At 39.4% G+C, this 16,320-nt stretch overlaps 1 protein-coding gene across 1 annotated transcript; it reads left to right on the top strand.

Moving 5' to 3' along the window:
- The first annotated feature begins 5,797 nt into the window (after positions 1-5,797).
- On the top strand, positions 5,798-16,032 carry LOC113773413 (trans-cinnamate 4-monooxygenase-like). Its single transcript, XM_027318056.1, has 4 exons — positions 5,798-6,174; positions 11,942-12,442; positions 14,389-14,522; positions 15,395-16,032. The coding sequence occupies exons 1-4, from the start codon at positions 5,891-5,893 to the stop codon at positions 15,991-15,993; spliced, it is 1,518 nt and encodes a 505-aa protein (XP_027173857.1). The 5' UTR covers positions 5,798-5,890; the 3' UTR covers positions 15,994-16,032.
- The last annotated feature ends 288 nt before the right edge of the window (positions 16,033-16,320 follow it).

Raw genomic sequence — 16,320 nt, 5'->3', positions numbered from 1 at the left:
TCATTGTGACATTTGTGAAATGGCAAAGAGCCATCGAATTCCTTATCTACCTAGTTATAATAAGAGTACTACACCTTTTATGACTATCCACTCTGATGTTTGGGGACCTGCTCAAGTTCCTTCTTTGTCTGGTGCTCGTTATTTTGTGACATTTATTGATGAGTGTACTCGTATGAGTTGGATCTCTCTCCTAAGAAACAAGGGAGATGTTTGTTCTGTTTTTCAGGATCTATATAAAATGGTGGCTTCTCAGTATCAATGTCGAATTCAAGCTCTTCAATCTGATAATGGTGGGGAGTATATAAATTCTGATCTAGAGTTTTTTTGTCAAGAAAATGGCATTCGACACCAAACCTCATGTACTGGTACACCGCAACAAAATGGTTTGGCAGAACGAAAGAATCGCCAAATACTTGAGGTTGTTCGCGCATCCTTGTTTGGAATGAACGTGCCTCGAGAGTATTGGGGCGAAGCTGTTCGCTCTGCTGCATACCTTATCAATCGGACTCCATCACGAGTCATTGATTTCAAAACTCCATATCAAAAACTCCATGAACTTGTCCAAGCACCAATTGGTTCAAATCTGGAACCACGTGTGTTTGGTTGTACTGCATATGTCCACCAGGTTACAGGCAAGCTAGATCTACGTGCTATCCGCTGCATATTTGTTGGATACGCAGATTTCAAAAAAGGATATCGACGCTATGATCCTAATAAAAACAAAATGTATGTAACTCGAGATGTTATATTCCACGAAGATCTTCCTTTTTTCGGTGGTCATGAGTGCTCTCTTCAGGGGGAGACAACACTTGATTTAGGTGAAGACAACACTCATGAGGTTTTTCAGGAACAAGCACAAATTGAAACTGAACCAGATGTTGATTTGTTGAATAATACACATCCTGAGATTGTTGGTGGCTCTCATGAGAATCAAGATAGTACAATTTTCCAAGGCACACCAACAGCCATAGAAACTCCGAATATGTCTCCTCAGGTAACATCATTACCTTCATCCCCTGTAATACATGAGTCAAGTCCTCTTAAAGCTGAACCAAGATATCCAATTAGGATAAACAGAGGGATTCCAAAAAATCAGTATGACGCTGATTTTAAAGCTAAGACTAAATATCCCATTAACAATTATACCTCTTCTCATCGTTTGTCAAAATCTCATGCACTTGTTGTAACTCAATTATCCCCTGTATCTATTCCAAGTAATGTGCAGGAAGCATTGATGGATTCAAAATGGAAGAAAGCTATGAATGATGAAATGGAAACCTTGCAGAAAAATCATACATGGGAGCTTGTATCGCTGTCCGGTGGGAAAAGAACAGTAGGATGCAGGTGAATTTTTACAGTTAAACTCAATCCCAATGGAGTCATAGACCGGTACAAGGCAAGACTTGTTGCTAAAGGGTATATGCAGAAGTACGGAATTGATTATGGGGATACATTTGCTCCTGTAGCAAAAATAAATACCATACGAGTACTTATTTCCATAGCAGCTAATCAAGAATGGCCACTGCGACAGTTTGACGTTAAAAATGCTTTTCTCAATGGAACTCTGAATGAAGAAATATACATGAATCCTCCTCCGGGCATAAACTGTGGTGGCAAAGTATGCAAGCTAAGAAGGGCCTTATACGGATTGAAGCAATCCCCTCGAGTATGGTTTGGATGGCTCTCAACTTTCATGATGAAGAATGGATATAAACAAAGTGATGCAGATCATACACTTTTCATCAAGCAAGTTTTTAAAAAGGTGACTGCTCTTATTGTGTATGTTGATGATATGGTTGTCACAGGAAATGACTCAAATGAGATAGCTGCCCTCCAAAAAAGCCTTGCGACTGAGTTTGAACTTAAAGATCTTGGGCACCTGAAATATTTCTTAGGCATTGAAGTTGCAAGATCGAGCAACGGAATCTCTCTTTGCCAACGAAAGTATGTGCTGGATTTACTAGCAGAAACTGGTATGCTGGACTGTAAACCCATTGAAACCCCTATTGAGATGAATCACAAGTTAGCCATTCAACAAGACCAAACTCCAACCAATAAGGAGAGGTACCAAAGATTAGTTGGGAGACTAATATACTTATCGCATACGCGTCCTGACATTGCATATGCTGTGAGCATTGTAAGTCAATTCATGCATGCACCAAGTGAAGATCATATAGAGGCTGTTTACCGGATCTTGCGATACCTAAAATCTTCTCCAGGAAAAGGATTATTTTTTGCTAAAAAAGGAGATCTAGAAATCAAAGGGTATACAGATACAGATTGGGCTGGAAGTCAAACTGATCGAAAGTCTACATCAGGGTATTTCACATTTGTTGGAAGCAATCTGGTAACATGGCAAAGCAAGAAACAAAAGGTTGTAGCAAGATCAAGTGCAGAGACAGAATTTCGTGGAATGGCACAAGGTATCTGTGAATTGCTATGGATAAAACGCATTGTACAAGATCTCGGTATATGTCTGTCAAAACCTATGATGTTATTATGTGATAACAAGGCGTCCATAGCAATTGCAAATAATCCTGTTCAGCATGACAGAACCAAACATGTGGAAGTTGATCGACACTTCATCAAAGATCATCTTGACAAGGGTACAATTAGTCTTCCGTTTGTCACATCAAAAGATCAACTAGCAGATGTTCTAACAAAGGCTGTATCTGGAAACGAGTTTCAAAGCTCACTTAACAAGTTGGGAATGATAGACATATATTCACCAACTTGAGGGGGAGTGTTGACGCGAGCAATTTAAGGAGCAAAATCTGCTGTCAAATTTGGCAGATTGTGTAAATATTTCGTTTCCTTATTTGTAATTAATTGTCTTATGTTTAGGCTGTAATATAGGATCTTGATGTACCCCAATTAGTATATATATATAGGCTGTAATAGCTTAAAAAAATATAATAAAAAATGAGAACGATTCTCCATCATCTTTTCTACACAGCTCTAGCAAATTTGGTTTTGAGTTCCTTGCGATTAGTCGAGTTCCGCTTTTGAAATAGCATAGCCGCAGGGCCCCTTTCAACTTTTCATCATTCGGATGCTTCCACATATACATAATTATTCTTGTCACCTTCTGAAATTATTTTCTAGCTGCTGAAAACACGAGTCCTGTCCTGCTCTACACTTGCACGGCATTGAAACCCTGCACGACCTTTTTTTTGTACGTGAAAGCAAGCTAAATAAAAATTTTACAATTTTGTAATTTAACGCGAAGAAGAATGCTGCCTCTTTTCCCGCGACGGATGGGAAATGGTGTTTGGTTGAAACAAACGTAGACAATTACGAAAATAACAGTTGATGCCATATGTCAGAATTAGAGAGTTTTGTGATGTAGGAGAGTATGTAGCTTTCAACTCTGCTGTGGTGGAGGCAGGTATCCACTTATATGCAAGTGGAGAGACGTTTGATTAGCTTTTAAATTCTGTTTCAATACGTATTATATATATGGCCCTCCACCATACCAATACTAGGATTTCAACTTATCAAGTTGTACTTTTTTAAGTTCTAACCTAATTCTGGTTAAAGGATAAGTCGGGAACACAAATTTTCTTTTTTTTTCTTTTTGTTAATTAGAATTAGAGAAACACAAATAAATTTAATTGGTAGGTTAAACATATTATCTCACTTGCTATGACGAGTATTCCATTTTCTTCAAACAGCAGACGAAAATATTTTCAGTACCTTTGAATCTTCCATTGTGCGGGAAAAAGCTTTTGACTATGGCCGGCATATTCTTGCCAGTTGACTTTTGGATCTAGACAAATGCTACCGTCTGACGTGGAGATTCATGGCATTTGTGCTTCTGGAATTTCAAGACTCAAAACATTAGAATTGGTCTTTCTGTGGTGACAATTTACTATTTCGTAAACATGTTTACACCGTAATTACACGTCCTTAGTGACTCTTTTTTTTTTGTATGAGATTACAAGGAGATTGCAGCCCGTGTGCGTATGTATGTATAGGTTTGGGATAGATACAATTGGTTTTAGGTCCAATTTATATGATTATTGTATTTTGCTCTATAATTTGATGTATACACATAAATTATTTTAGGGTAAAATACCAAAAACCCCCCTGTGATTTTCCAAATGTATACTTTACCTCCCTATAGTTTGGAAACCTACAATTTAGCTCCCTGCCGTTTCAACTAAAGTGAAATCTAATAGAAAGCATCTAAATTAACGTTTGAACAAAAAATGCCAAAATTGCCCCTCTATAAGTCAATTCCTCGGAAGAATGTTTCATGCACTTGAGAATGGGTAAAATACCAAAAATCTCCCTGTAGTTTGCCAAATGTACACTTTACCTCCATATGGTTTGGAAACATACGGAGGTATCTTTGGCAAGTGAAAATATTATCGCAACCACAACTCTCAGTAGAAGCGCGTGGCACTCAAATACCGTTATTGTAGATATTTTCTGTCAGATTTCACTTTAGTTGAAATGACAGGGAGTTAAATTGTAGGTTTCCAAACCATATGGAGGTAAAGTGTACATTTGATAAATCACGGAAGGGTTTTTGGTATTTTATCCATTATTTTATTATATTTATAACATACAACAAAAATTACATGATCGTACTTCAAATACACCAAACTTAGGTGAGTTTATATCAAATTACGAAGAGTGTACGATAAACTTGTTAGACATAGTCGTACACTTATATCTAACGTTTAAACAACGAAATTTATTCCCACGTGAAGATATGTCTGACACATCCTTTTTATGCTATCAAATGCTATGCGATTGTACATGCCTGCGGTAAAATAGCAGGAAAACTATCGGTAGATTGTGAGTTAAACATTACGGGTATTCAATTCCTGATGAGTGGATGTCCAATGTGGTAGGGACGTAGGATTAACCTGCTTTGGTTCAACAGAAACCTTATACAAATAGTAGGGCAGTACTTATTTAGGACGTGTTACATATGATGATGAAATAATTTTTCCCACAATGATGTGTACCTAGTTAGATAAAAGTTATGTCTTAGAATTATGTCAAACGATACAATAACTCAAAATTTGATTTTAAGTGCTTCCTTGTCATTCATACAAAATGGTGAAGTTGCAAAAAAAAAAAAAAAAAGCATCACTTGCTCATTTATTTGTTGTTGAAAAAGCTTTTTGTAGACAATTATACAGTGCATTACTTGGTAGGAAACAATTCAAGCGAGTTCGACTCCTATTATCATTATGAGTCAAATCATGCCTTTGAAACTAAAGTCACTTATAGGAGTTTTTAGAATTCATTCATCAAGAAAATGCTTACACCGAGAACAAGATTCGAATGCACAACACTTTACAAGGAAGCAGTCGGTCCTTATCTCGACTTATGACCCCGTTTGACAAGTGAATTTTTTAAGTACTTGTTTAAATTTTTACTGTAACTGATTATAGAAGTTTTTTAAAAAATTTTGAAGTGCGTTTTTTTTAATATTTTAAAGTATATAGTTTAAAAACTTTGAAATATTTTTTGAAATTACTGTAATTAAAATTTTTAAAAAATTTATAGCAGATAAATTTGACAAAACACTTGTCTGACAAACAAGGCCTATATTGGCGACAATGGTCCTTTTTCCTTCCTTGCTAAAGGCTTGTGAGCCCTCGTCAATTCGGTCTGATTCTGCCACGTTTCCCCATTTATGGCATGAACATTTGAGGCCTTACACTTTGCGTAATTATTTTGGCAAATAATTGTAACACTTGTCGTTATTGAAAAAAGAAACCACAAAAAAAAAGACAATTAGACAACTGCCCCCCCTGCTATAAATTATAGTCACTCCGGCACCGATTCCACTTCATCACCCAACCCACTCAACCAAACCAAACCTCCCACTCTCAGTTGATTCCAACACAAACGTGCCCTCCACACCGTCATGGATCTTCTCCTGCTAGAGAAGACCTTTTTGGGACTGTTTGCAGCCATCATAGTTGCCAGCGTTGTTTCTAAATTACGGGGCAAGAAATTCAAGCTGCCTCCAGGCCCAATCCCAGTTCCCATTTTCGGAAACTGGTTACAAGTTGGTGATGATTTGAACCACCGCAACCTCACTGACTACGCCAAGAAATTTGGAGAAATCTTCCTTCTGAGAATGGGCCAGCGCAATCTTGTGGTGGTATCATCCCCTGAACTTGCCAAAGATGTCTTGCACACCAGGAGGTGGAGTTCGGTGTCATGGAGCAGAAGTTAGCTAAGAAAAGCTGAAAATGTGAAATTAAGTATCGCGCCTTCAAGTAAGTAACTTCACGCAAGCGGCAGACGTGGAATACTGGCGTCACGCCTTTATAAAGTAAAGAAGACATGCGAAATAAAGAAGATTGCAGGAAGAAACGTGGGGAGCATAATCACGCCTCTCCTGGGAACAAGCTCGAGCAACGTGAGCTTCTGAGCAAGTGGCTCTACAACGGATTCTGTTAACTCTCACATGGCTGAGCTGGATTAGGAAGCGACAGAAGAGTTGGGTATTATCTAAATCTATATAAGGATAGGATCAGTAGTAGAAGGATCAGGATTTTGTTAGCTATTGTAAGGGATCATTCCCTGAGTATTTTCTCTTTCTGTTTTCCTTCATTCTGTCATTTCCCTTCCCTCTTTCCGCCAATTCTGTAATCTACTTATTGATCAATATCAATATCAATTCATTGGTTATTCATCAGTTCGTTATTGATTCTTCCTGTTATTAATCTTTTGTTCTGCACTATTCTCATAAACCAATCCATTAGAGGCTGCCCTGTTGCCTAGTTACTGTTTGATACCATCACAGTGGTATCAGAGCTAGCTACGAGCCATTGGGACATGACTAAAACTCAGGAGGAAGCTCTGAGAAGGGAGCTCACTGAGTTGGGGAGTGTGGTGAGGACTTTTGCCAATAAGAATGATGGGATAGAACAGTCTGTAAGGGCAATGGAGCATAGGCAGGAGAGCACAGATAAAGCCATCAAAAATTTAGATCAGAAATATGAGGGGATGATGAACATGATGGCTCAAATCATGGCCAAACTAAATGACAAAGGGAAAGAGGTAGAAGGGGGTAGTTCTGGGAGTGAGACTAGGATAGCAATTACCACAGATACAACTGAGAGGGTGGGGAGTAAAGGGGGAACCAGGCTACCAAAGATGGACTTCCCTACATTCGATGGAAACAATCCCAGAGAGTGGGTTAGAAGGGCAAACAAATACTTCCAGATCCATGGAGTGGAGGAAGGCCTGAAATCAGACATTGCTCAACTCCATCTCCAGGAGAAGGCAGACATCTGGTTCCATGGCATGTACCACGAGAAAGGGATAATTCCCTGGAAGGAACTAGCAATGGCAGTGTGTGAGAGGTTTGGGGAGGGAGATCCAGAAGAGGCCATAGAGGACTTCAACAAGCTGATGCAGACAGGGAGTGTCACTGAGTACCTAGAGAAGTTTGAACAACTGAAATCTATGGTAATGTTATCTCTTCCTGGTCAACCTGATTCCTACTACAAATCATGCTTTCTTAGTGGTTTAAAGGAGGAAATAGTAAGTATGGTTAGGATGACCAGACCCCTCACCTTAGCAGACACCATCGAAGCTGCTAAGTTACAGGAAAGGAACCTGGAAGCCATTAGGAAAACACAAGGGAAGATGATGCACAAATACACACCCTCACCTGGTACCCCACCTGTTAACAAACAGAATTTCACCCCACATACCAAAATGAAGTGGCCTAACTTCCAATATAAGAAGCCAGAGCCTGTCTCCAATTGCAATACCAAAACAGGAACTCATGCAGTAGACCAATTCAGAAAAATCACTCCCTCTGAACTGAGTTATAGGAGGGAAAAAGGGTTGTGTTTCAAATGTGCTGAGCCCTATACACTGGGACATGTCTGCAAACAAGCTCACCTGAATTACATACTGATAGATGATTCCTGGGGAGTAGGGGAGAACTCAGATGAACCAGGGAAGGATACAGAAGAATTCTGTGATTGTCCAGAAGGGGAATTAAGTAATGAAAATATAGAAGTATCCATCCATGCTCTAGCAGGGGGGACTGAACACAAGACCCTTAAGCTAAGAGGGAAAATAGCAGGGAGGGAGATCATAATTATGGTAGATAGTGGGAGCACTCATTGTTTTATTGACAAAAGGTTAGCAAAGACCATTCAACTACCAGCTATTGGAAACCCATTGTCAGTCAGGGTTGCCAATGGTGAGCAGTTGGAGTCTAGGCAACTGCAAGGACCCTTACAGTGGGAAATGCAGGGAAACAAGTTCACACATCAATTTAATACCTTGAAACTGGGGAGCTGCCACATGGTTTTGGGAGTAGACTGGCTAGCCAAATATAGCCCTATTGAGTTTGATTTCAGGCAACTCTCCATGAGGTTCCTACAAGGGAGACAACCAGTGGAGCTGAAGGGGGAAGTCAGTGAGCTTAAACTTCAGGCCTTCAAAGGAAGTAAACTAGCAAAATGGAGGAGGAAGCAGGCATATGGGATAACTGCCCAGCTGTATGTGGTGGAAGAAGAAAAAAAGGACACTGAAGTAATACCAGCAGAGATGAAGGAATTGCTGGACAAGTTTGAAGAAGTGTTTGCTGAGCCCCAAGGCATGCCTCCAAGGAGGAGCCACGACCACAGCATTCCATTGAAAGAATGAGCTACCCCATTCCAAGTCAGACCATATAGGTGCCCCTATGTACAAAAGTCAGAAATAGAGAGGTTGGTGAGAGAAATGCTGCAGATGGGAATTATTCAGCCTAGTAACAGCTATTTTGCATCTCCAGTGTTACTAGTCAAGAAGAAGGATGGGAGTTGGAGGTTTTGTGTGGACTACAGGCAACTTAATGAACTTACCTTGAAGGACAAATTCCCTATGCCACTAATAGATGAGCTTCTTGATGAATTACATGGCTCAAAATACTTCACCAAGATTGACTTGAGGGCTGGTTACCATCAGATCAGGGTCAGAGTGGAGGATATACATAAGACAGCCTTCAGAACACACCAAGGCCTTTATGAGTTCAAGGTTATGCCTTTTGGCCTGACAAATGCCCCAGCAACATTCCAGAGCCTCATGAATCACATCTTCAGGGAGCAGTTGAGGAGGTATGTCCTGGTTTTTTTTGATGATATTCTAATTTACAGTTCCTCTTTGGAAGTGCACCTGCAGCAGGTAGCAGAGGTACTGAAGAGGAGTAAATGCTCCTTCGCGCAAACAGAAGTAGAATACCTTGGCCACATTATCTCAGGAGAAGGAGTAAGGGCAGATCCAAAGAAAGTGGACAGTATGATGAAATGGCCTAAACCAGCTTCTGTTAAGGAGCTCAAAGGATTTCTTGGTCTAACAGGATATTACAGAAAATTTGTCAAGGGATATGGAGCTATTGCAAAGCCTCTCACCATATTGCTGAAAAAGGATGGATTCCACTGGAGCACAGAAGCAGATGAGGCTTTCCAGAAGCTCAAACTAGCAATGTGCAGCACCCCTGTGCTAGCCTTGCCTGATTTCACCAAGCCATTTGAAGTAGAAACTGATGCTTGCTATGGAGGGATTGGAGCAGTGCTGATGCAGGACAGGAGACCGATAGCATTCTTGAGCCAAAGCCTGGGTCCTAGGAACCTAGGAATGTCTATTTATGAAAAAGAATTGTTAGCCTTGGTAACTGCTGTTACTAAATGGAGGCACTACCTGGAAGGGGGTCACTTCATTGTTAAGACTGACCACCAGAGTCTTAAGTACCTCCTAGACCAAAGAGTCACTACAACACTTCAGCAGAAATGGCTCACCAAGCTGCTAGGACTTAGCTATGAGATTCAATACAGAAAAGGGAAAGAAAATGTAGCAGCAGATGCTCTGTCCAGGAGGGCAAGCAGAGAGGAAGGAGATTGTACTGAGCTGACATGTGTCATTTCTGAGTGGATGAAGGAGGTCATAGGAAGTTATCAAGGGGATGAAGAAGTACAGAACCTGATCAGACAGCTAATACTCACACCTGGTAATCCATCAGAACACTCTTATCAGGATGGAGTGCTCAGATACAAGGGCAGGATAGTGGTTGGCTCAAAAGGAGATATAAGGAAGAAAATCATTGCTGCAATACATGGTTCACAGCTTGGAGGTCATTCTGGAATCCAGGCTAGCTACTTAAGAGCCAAGCAGCTGTTCCATTGGCCAGGTATGCACAGGGATATCAAGGATACCATACTACAGTGTGACACATGCAAGAAATGCAAGGATGAGCACGTTGCCTATCCTGGACTCCTGCAACCTCTTCCTGTACCACAGTACTCATGGAGTCATGTCACAATGGATTTTATTGAAGGGCTGCCAATATCAGAGAAGAAGGACACTATTATGGTGGTGGTAGACAGACTCACCAAATCAGCCCATTTCATCAGCCTCTCACATCCTTTTGATACTCCCACAGTAGCCAGACTCTTTTTGGATCACATATGCAAGCTGCATGGGATTCCTTTAAGCATGCTATCTGACAGAGACAAGGTGTTCACCAGTCAATTCTGGACTGAACTCTTCACTTTATTGGGTACGGATTTGAAATTAAGCACAGCCTATCATCCCCAAACAGATGGCCAATCTGAGAGGGTAAATCAAGTACTGGAAATGTACTTAAGGTGTATGACACATTTGGAGCCGAAGAGATGGAATGCATGGCTCTCCCTTGCTGAGTGGTGGTATAACACTACCTACTACACAGCCATTCAGATGAGTCCATTCGAGGCCCTGTATGGGATGGCTCCTCCTCAGCTGGCAATAGGACCCTACTCTCATCCTAGAGTAGCAACAGTGGAGGATCATCTGAGGGATCGACAAAGGATGGATGGAATTCTCAAAACCAACTTGCAGGAAGCTCAAAACAGAATGAAGTTTTATGCTGACCAAAATAGGAGTGAAAGGGCATTCAATGTAGGGGATTGGGTCTACTTAAGGTTACAGCCATATAGACAAATGTCAGTGGAGCTGAGGAGCAACACCAAGCTGTTAGCTAAATATTTCGACCCTTATCAAGTGGTTCAGAAAATAGGAGAGGTAGCATATAAACTTAAGCTACCTGAAGGATCCAAGATTCACCCTGTGTTTCATGTATCCTTGCTAAAAAGAAAAGTAGGGGAAAATATGACTCCGGTGCTCCAGTTACCAAACTTAGACGAAAAGGGACATTTGAGGGTGGCACCAGCAGCAATCCTGGATCGCAGGAGCATCAAGAGGAGAAATGCAGCAGCAGTGCAGTGGCTCATTCACTGGTGGGGAACCACTCCTGCTGAAGCTACTTGGGAGGATGCGGAGAAGATAAGGAGGGAATTCCCTGAATTTCAATCTTGAGGACAAGATTGATTGAAGGAGGAACAATTGTCATGGAGCAGAAGTTAGCTAAGAAAAGCTGAAAACGTGAAATTAAGTATCGCGCCTTCAAGTAAGTAACTTCAAGCAAGCGGCAGACGTGGAATACTGGCGTCACGCCTTTATAAAGTAAAGAAGACGTGCGAAATAAAGAAGATTGCAGGAAGAAGCGTGGGGAGCAGAATCACGCCTCTCCTGGGAACAAGCTCGAGCAACGTGAGCTTTTGAGCAAGTGGCTCTACAACGGATTCTGTTAACTCTCACATGGCTGAGCTGGATTAGGAAGCGACAGAAGAGTTGGGTATTAGCTAACTCTATATAAGGATAGGATCAGTAGTAGAAGGATCAGGATTTTGTTAGCTATTGTAAGGGATCATTCCTTGAGTATTTTCTCTTTCTGTTTTCCTTCATTCTGTCATTTTCCTTCCCTCTTTCCGCCAATTCTGTAATCTACTTATTGATCAATATCAATATCAATTCATTGGTTATTCATCAGTTCGTTATTGATTCTTCCTGTTATTAATCTTTTGTTCTGCACTATTCTCATAAACCAATCCATTGGAGGCTGCCCTGTTGCCTAGTTACTGTTTGATACCATCACATTCGGCTCCCGCACCAGAAATGTGGTGTTTGATATATTCACCGGCAAAGGCCAGGATATGGTCTTCACCGTCTACGGCGAGCATTGGAGGAAGATGAGAAGGATTATGACTGTCACCTTTTTCACTAACAAAGTTGTTCAGCAGTATAGACACGGTTGGGAGGCAGAGGTTGCCCGTGTCGTGGAGGATGTTAAGAAGAACCCTGAATCCTCCACCAATGGGATTGTCTTGAGGAGGAGGTTGCAGCTCATGATGTACAATAATATGTATCGAATCATGTTTGATTACCGATTTGAGAGCGAGGATGATCCTCTGTTTAACAAGCTTAAGGCTTTGAACGGAGAGAGGAGTAGGCTGGCTCAGAGCTTCGAATATAATTACGGTGATTTCATTCCCATCTTGAGGCCTTTCTTGAGGGGTTACTTGAAGATCTGTAAGGAGGTTAAGGAGAGGAGACTACAGCTGTTCAAGGATAACTTCGTTGACGAAAGGAAGTAAGTTTTAGTTTCTGAACTTTTCTCTTCATACATTACTTATCTGAAACTCCATTGATCTAATGTAGTTCGATTAACATAAGTAGCACTTTTTTTTTTTTTAAAGTCTCCTAGATTAACTAAGGATATATTATTATTATTTGGAATAATTACTGTAGAGTATTATTTGGATAGAGTATATATATGATTGATGCAGTATTTAGGGAAAACCCTTTTCTGGAGATGTGCTAATAAATAAAGAAAAGTTTAGGAGTTTCTGGATTCTGACTTGTGAAAGCATCTTAGGAATGATTTGTATTATTTTTTTTTGAACAAACAGAAATGAAGTATGATTATTAGTTTTCCATTTTTTTTTTCGTTCTGCCTTGTTTTGCAGCACAAACTGGAATCAAATGAATAGTCATAGTCTTAATAGCTTGGCTTCTTACTTTGTATTTTTGGGTTGCAGGCAATGTTTTGAAAACCGGACTAGACCGGCCGGTTGAATCGCAAACCAGCCATGGCACTAGTCCGGTTCTATGCCATTGTTGACTTTGCCAGAAAATTTGTCAAAATGCGGTTGAACCGTAAAAACTGCCGAATCGGATTGAACCGGCAATTTTCCGATTTTCAACTTCCCCCTTTTTTTTTTTAAGTTTTGCAAAATACAGCTATCGAGATTCGCACTCAAGACCTTTGTAATAGAAGACCAATGTATCAACCGTTGCACCATCGTATCTTATTAGTTTTTTTTTTGATAACTTATTTATATAAAACAAACATTCATATTTCTTTTTTCCATTTTTCCTACAAACTCTCATGACTCTTTATTTTTAATTTTCAACTCTCTCTCTCTCTCTCTCTCTCTCTCTCTCTATCCTCTTTTCTTTTATCACTCCCTTTTTAATTAAACCTCTTTATTTTTAATTTATGGGTAAAAAATAAAAAAGTCCCATGTGGTTAACCTAATATACAGAAAAGCCCTCCATAGTTTTAAAATATACAATACGACCCCTCATACTTTGAACTAAATTATAAAGGTGACGGAATCCGTTAAACTTAACGGAAATGGACGAAATGACCAAAATGCACTGATATAATTAAGCAAAAAATAGCTCAAAAAAATCATTTATTTTATTCTCTAGGTAGAGAGAATTGAGGGTTAAGGGGTAAAATAGGTATATTTGATAAAAATTAGGCATATAAAAATTTTTTTAGGTTCCAATAAGTCATTTCCGTTAAGTTTAACGGATTCCGTCACCTTTATAATTTAGTTCAAAGCATGAGGTGTCGTATTGTATATTTTGAAACCATAGGGGGCTTTTCTGTGTATTATACTTACCACAAGGGGCTTTTTTGTTTTTTACCCTTAATTTATTGATGTTTTCTTCCATCTTTTAATTTTGTCTTTGTCCATTAAATTGAAAAAAGTTAAAAAAGAATTATTTTTCTTTAACCCAAATTATTTAATGCCACAACCACTCACTTTTATCTCATTTTTTGTTTCTTATCAAGTTTACATTTCTATTTTCGATTCTCTTGACTTTTTTCGAACTCCAAACTTTCTTTTTTAAATTGCAATATCTAAATTCCAAAACATAAATTAAAATTTAAGTTCATAATGTCTAAATTCTTATAGACGTGAATTTTGTATAATTTCAAAATATTGTGATATTTTTGGGTTGGATTTAGATATAATTGAAATTGAGATGAAATTTATTGTTTTAACTTATAATTTAAAAAATTTATTTTTAAAAATCCAAGTTATTAAAAAATAGTAAACTTTTCATCATATAAAGTATTAAATTAGTCCATTACATGTCTTATTTTGTGCATATATATATTTATATAAATTATTTTTAAAAAAATTCATTGAACCGAGGTTGAACCGGTCCGACCGGTTGAACCTCGACCCTTTCACTTCATCGGTTCAATTACGGTCCGATTCTTAAAAACATTGGTTGCAGGAAGCTTGCAAGCACAACAAGCATGGACAGCAACAGCCTAAAATGTGCCATTGATCATATTCTTGAAGCACAGCAGAAGGGAGAGATTAACGAGGACAATGTCCTTTACATTGTGGAAAACATCAATGTTGCCGGTAGGTTAACTTCTCACTTCATTGACTTTTTCATCGATGTTACCCAGCCCCAGTTTGGATCTTTTTATGAACTGTTTTCTTTGGATAAGCGCCCTTTCATCTTAGATTAGATGGCCATTAGTTTATATTAGCAGTAGCGCACTAATAGAAGCATCCTACTCAGCCACCAACCACCAAACGTGCAACTGTGCAAGTAAATGAAATCCAATGATTATGAACCACTTTTTATTTAAACCTTTTCGGCTGGAGTTGACGAATTGCTGGATAAGTAACTAAGGTTTGGTATACCTTTTTAGTTTTTTCAGCCTGTAAAAGAATGTAGTAGTGGATAAAGATCATGTACATGAAGCAATCCTGCCACATTTTGATGCCAACATTCACCTTTTCTGAAAAAAAAAAAGGTTTCTTAGTCAGAAGTAAAAGGCGAACATTCATTTCAGAGTTATGCTTCTCTTACCGTCTCACTTTGGTAGTCTCGTTTTATTTTTTTAATTCATTCCAAATTATAGTACACTTTTTAATTGAAGAATGTATTCAACTTTTAACTTCTCTAAATACCTTTATTTAATGTACTTTGTTATTAGTTAGTATAACCTACCTTCTTCAATAATTACTTTGATTCATGCCTTGAATGGTGCAACCTTGGACTGGAATCACTACTTTACTAGGAGTGCTTGACAAATCTATAAAGAATTCTGCTCATCTTTATGCCCACAATATGATTTCCTTTTGCCTGAAATGAAATTTGATGAAAGGAGTAGAACATCAATGCATGATTGAAAAAAGATCAGATGACACTCTTGAGATTTTTACTTTCCCAAACTTGAAACTCAGCGACGACTTTAAAGTACTAAATAACTTTTCATGAACAGCTATTGAGACAACGTTGTGGTCAATTGAATGGGGCATTGCGGAATTGGTAAACCACCCACAAGTCCAGAGGAAACTGCGACAAGAGATTGATACCGTGCTTGGACCTGGTGTGCAAATCACTGAACCCGACACCCACAAACTACAATACCTTCAGGCTGTGGTCAAGGAGACCCTCCGACTTCGAATGGCAGTTCCTCTTTTGGTGCCTCACATGAACCTCAATGAAGCCAAGCTGGGCGGGTATGATATTCCTGCCGAGAGCAAGATTTTGGTCAACGCTTGGTGGCTCGCAAACAACCCAGAGAACTGGAGGAAGCCTGAGGAGTTCAGACCAGAGAGGTTTTTGGAAGAGGAGTCTAAGGTTGATGCCAATGGCAACGACTTCCGATATCTTCCATTCGGTGTTGGTAGGAGAAGCTGCCTTGGAATCATCCTTGCATTGCCAATCCTTGCTATCACTTTGGGAAGCTTGGTGGAGAATTTTGAGCTGTTGCCTCCTCCAGGGCAATCCAAGATTGATACCACAGAAAAAGGTGGCCAATTCAGTTTGCACATTTTGAAGCATTCCACCATTGTCTTGAAGCCAAGATCCCTCTAGACGTGATTGTAACTGTGTGATAAAATCGGGTTTATTGCAAATTACATTTTAAAATTGTCAGTGTGTGATTTTGAAACTCTTGTACTCTGTAGACATTCGTTCACAATCCTTTTTGTATTCGCAAAGACGTATTTTTACCGTAAATCTGTCGTACAATTCAGGATCTGATATAAGCATTACCGAAGTCAAAGAACATCATGCCTACAGCCCATTATGTTTTAACTTTCTGAACTTTTTACCGTTTCATATACTGCATCAACTAAATGACTAAAGATTTGCTGTCCACCAACCAGCCCCCGGCCCAACTATCACCCCCAAAAAAAATGA

This window comes from Coffea eugenioides, chromosome 6 (genome assembly GCF_003713205.1).
Source record: "Coffea eugenioides isolate CCC68of chromosome 6, Ceug_1.0, whole genome shotgun sequence".
Lineage (NCBI taxonomy): Eukaryota > Viridiplantae > Streptophyta > Magnoliopsida > Gentianales > Rubiaceae > Coffea > Coffea eugenioides.
The sequence above is the reverse complement of the archived record's forward strand: the minus strand, read 5'-3'. Positions and strand labels throughout refer to the sequence as shown.

Coding starts and splice junctions, on each gene's coding strand:
- LOC113773413 (XM_027318056.1), top strand. CDS start 5,891: ATGGATCTTCTCCTGCTAGAGAAGACCTTTTTGGGACTGTTTGCAGCC. Junction 6,175..11,941: donor GATGTCTTGCACACCAGGAG/GTGGAGTTCGGT, acceptor ACTGTTTGATAC/CATCACATTCGGCTCCCGCA. Junction 12,443..14,388: donor AACTTCGTTGACGAAAGGAA/GTAAGTTTTAGT, acceptor CATTGGTTGCAG/GAAGCTTGCAAGCACAACAA.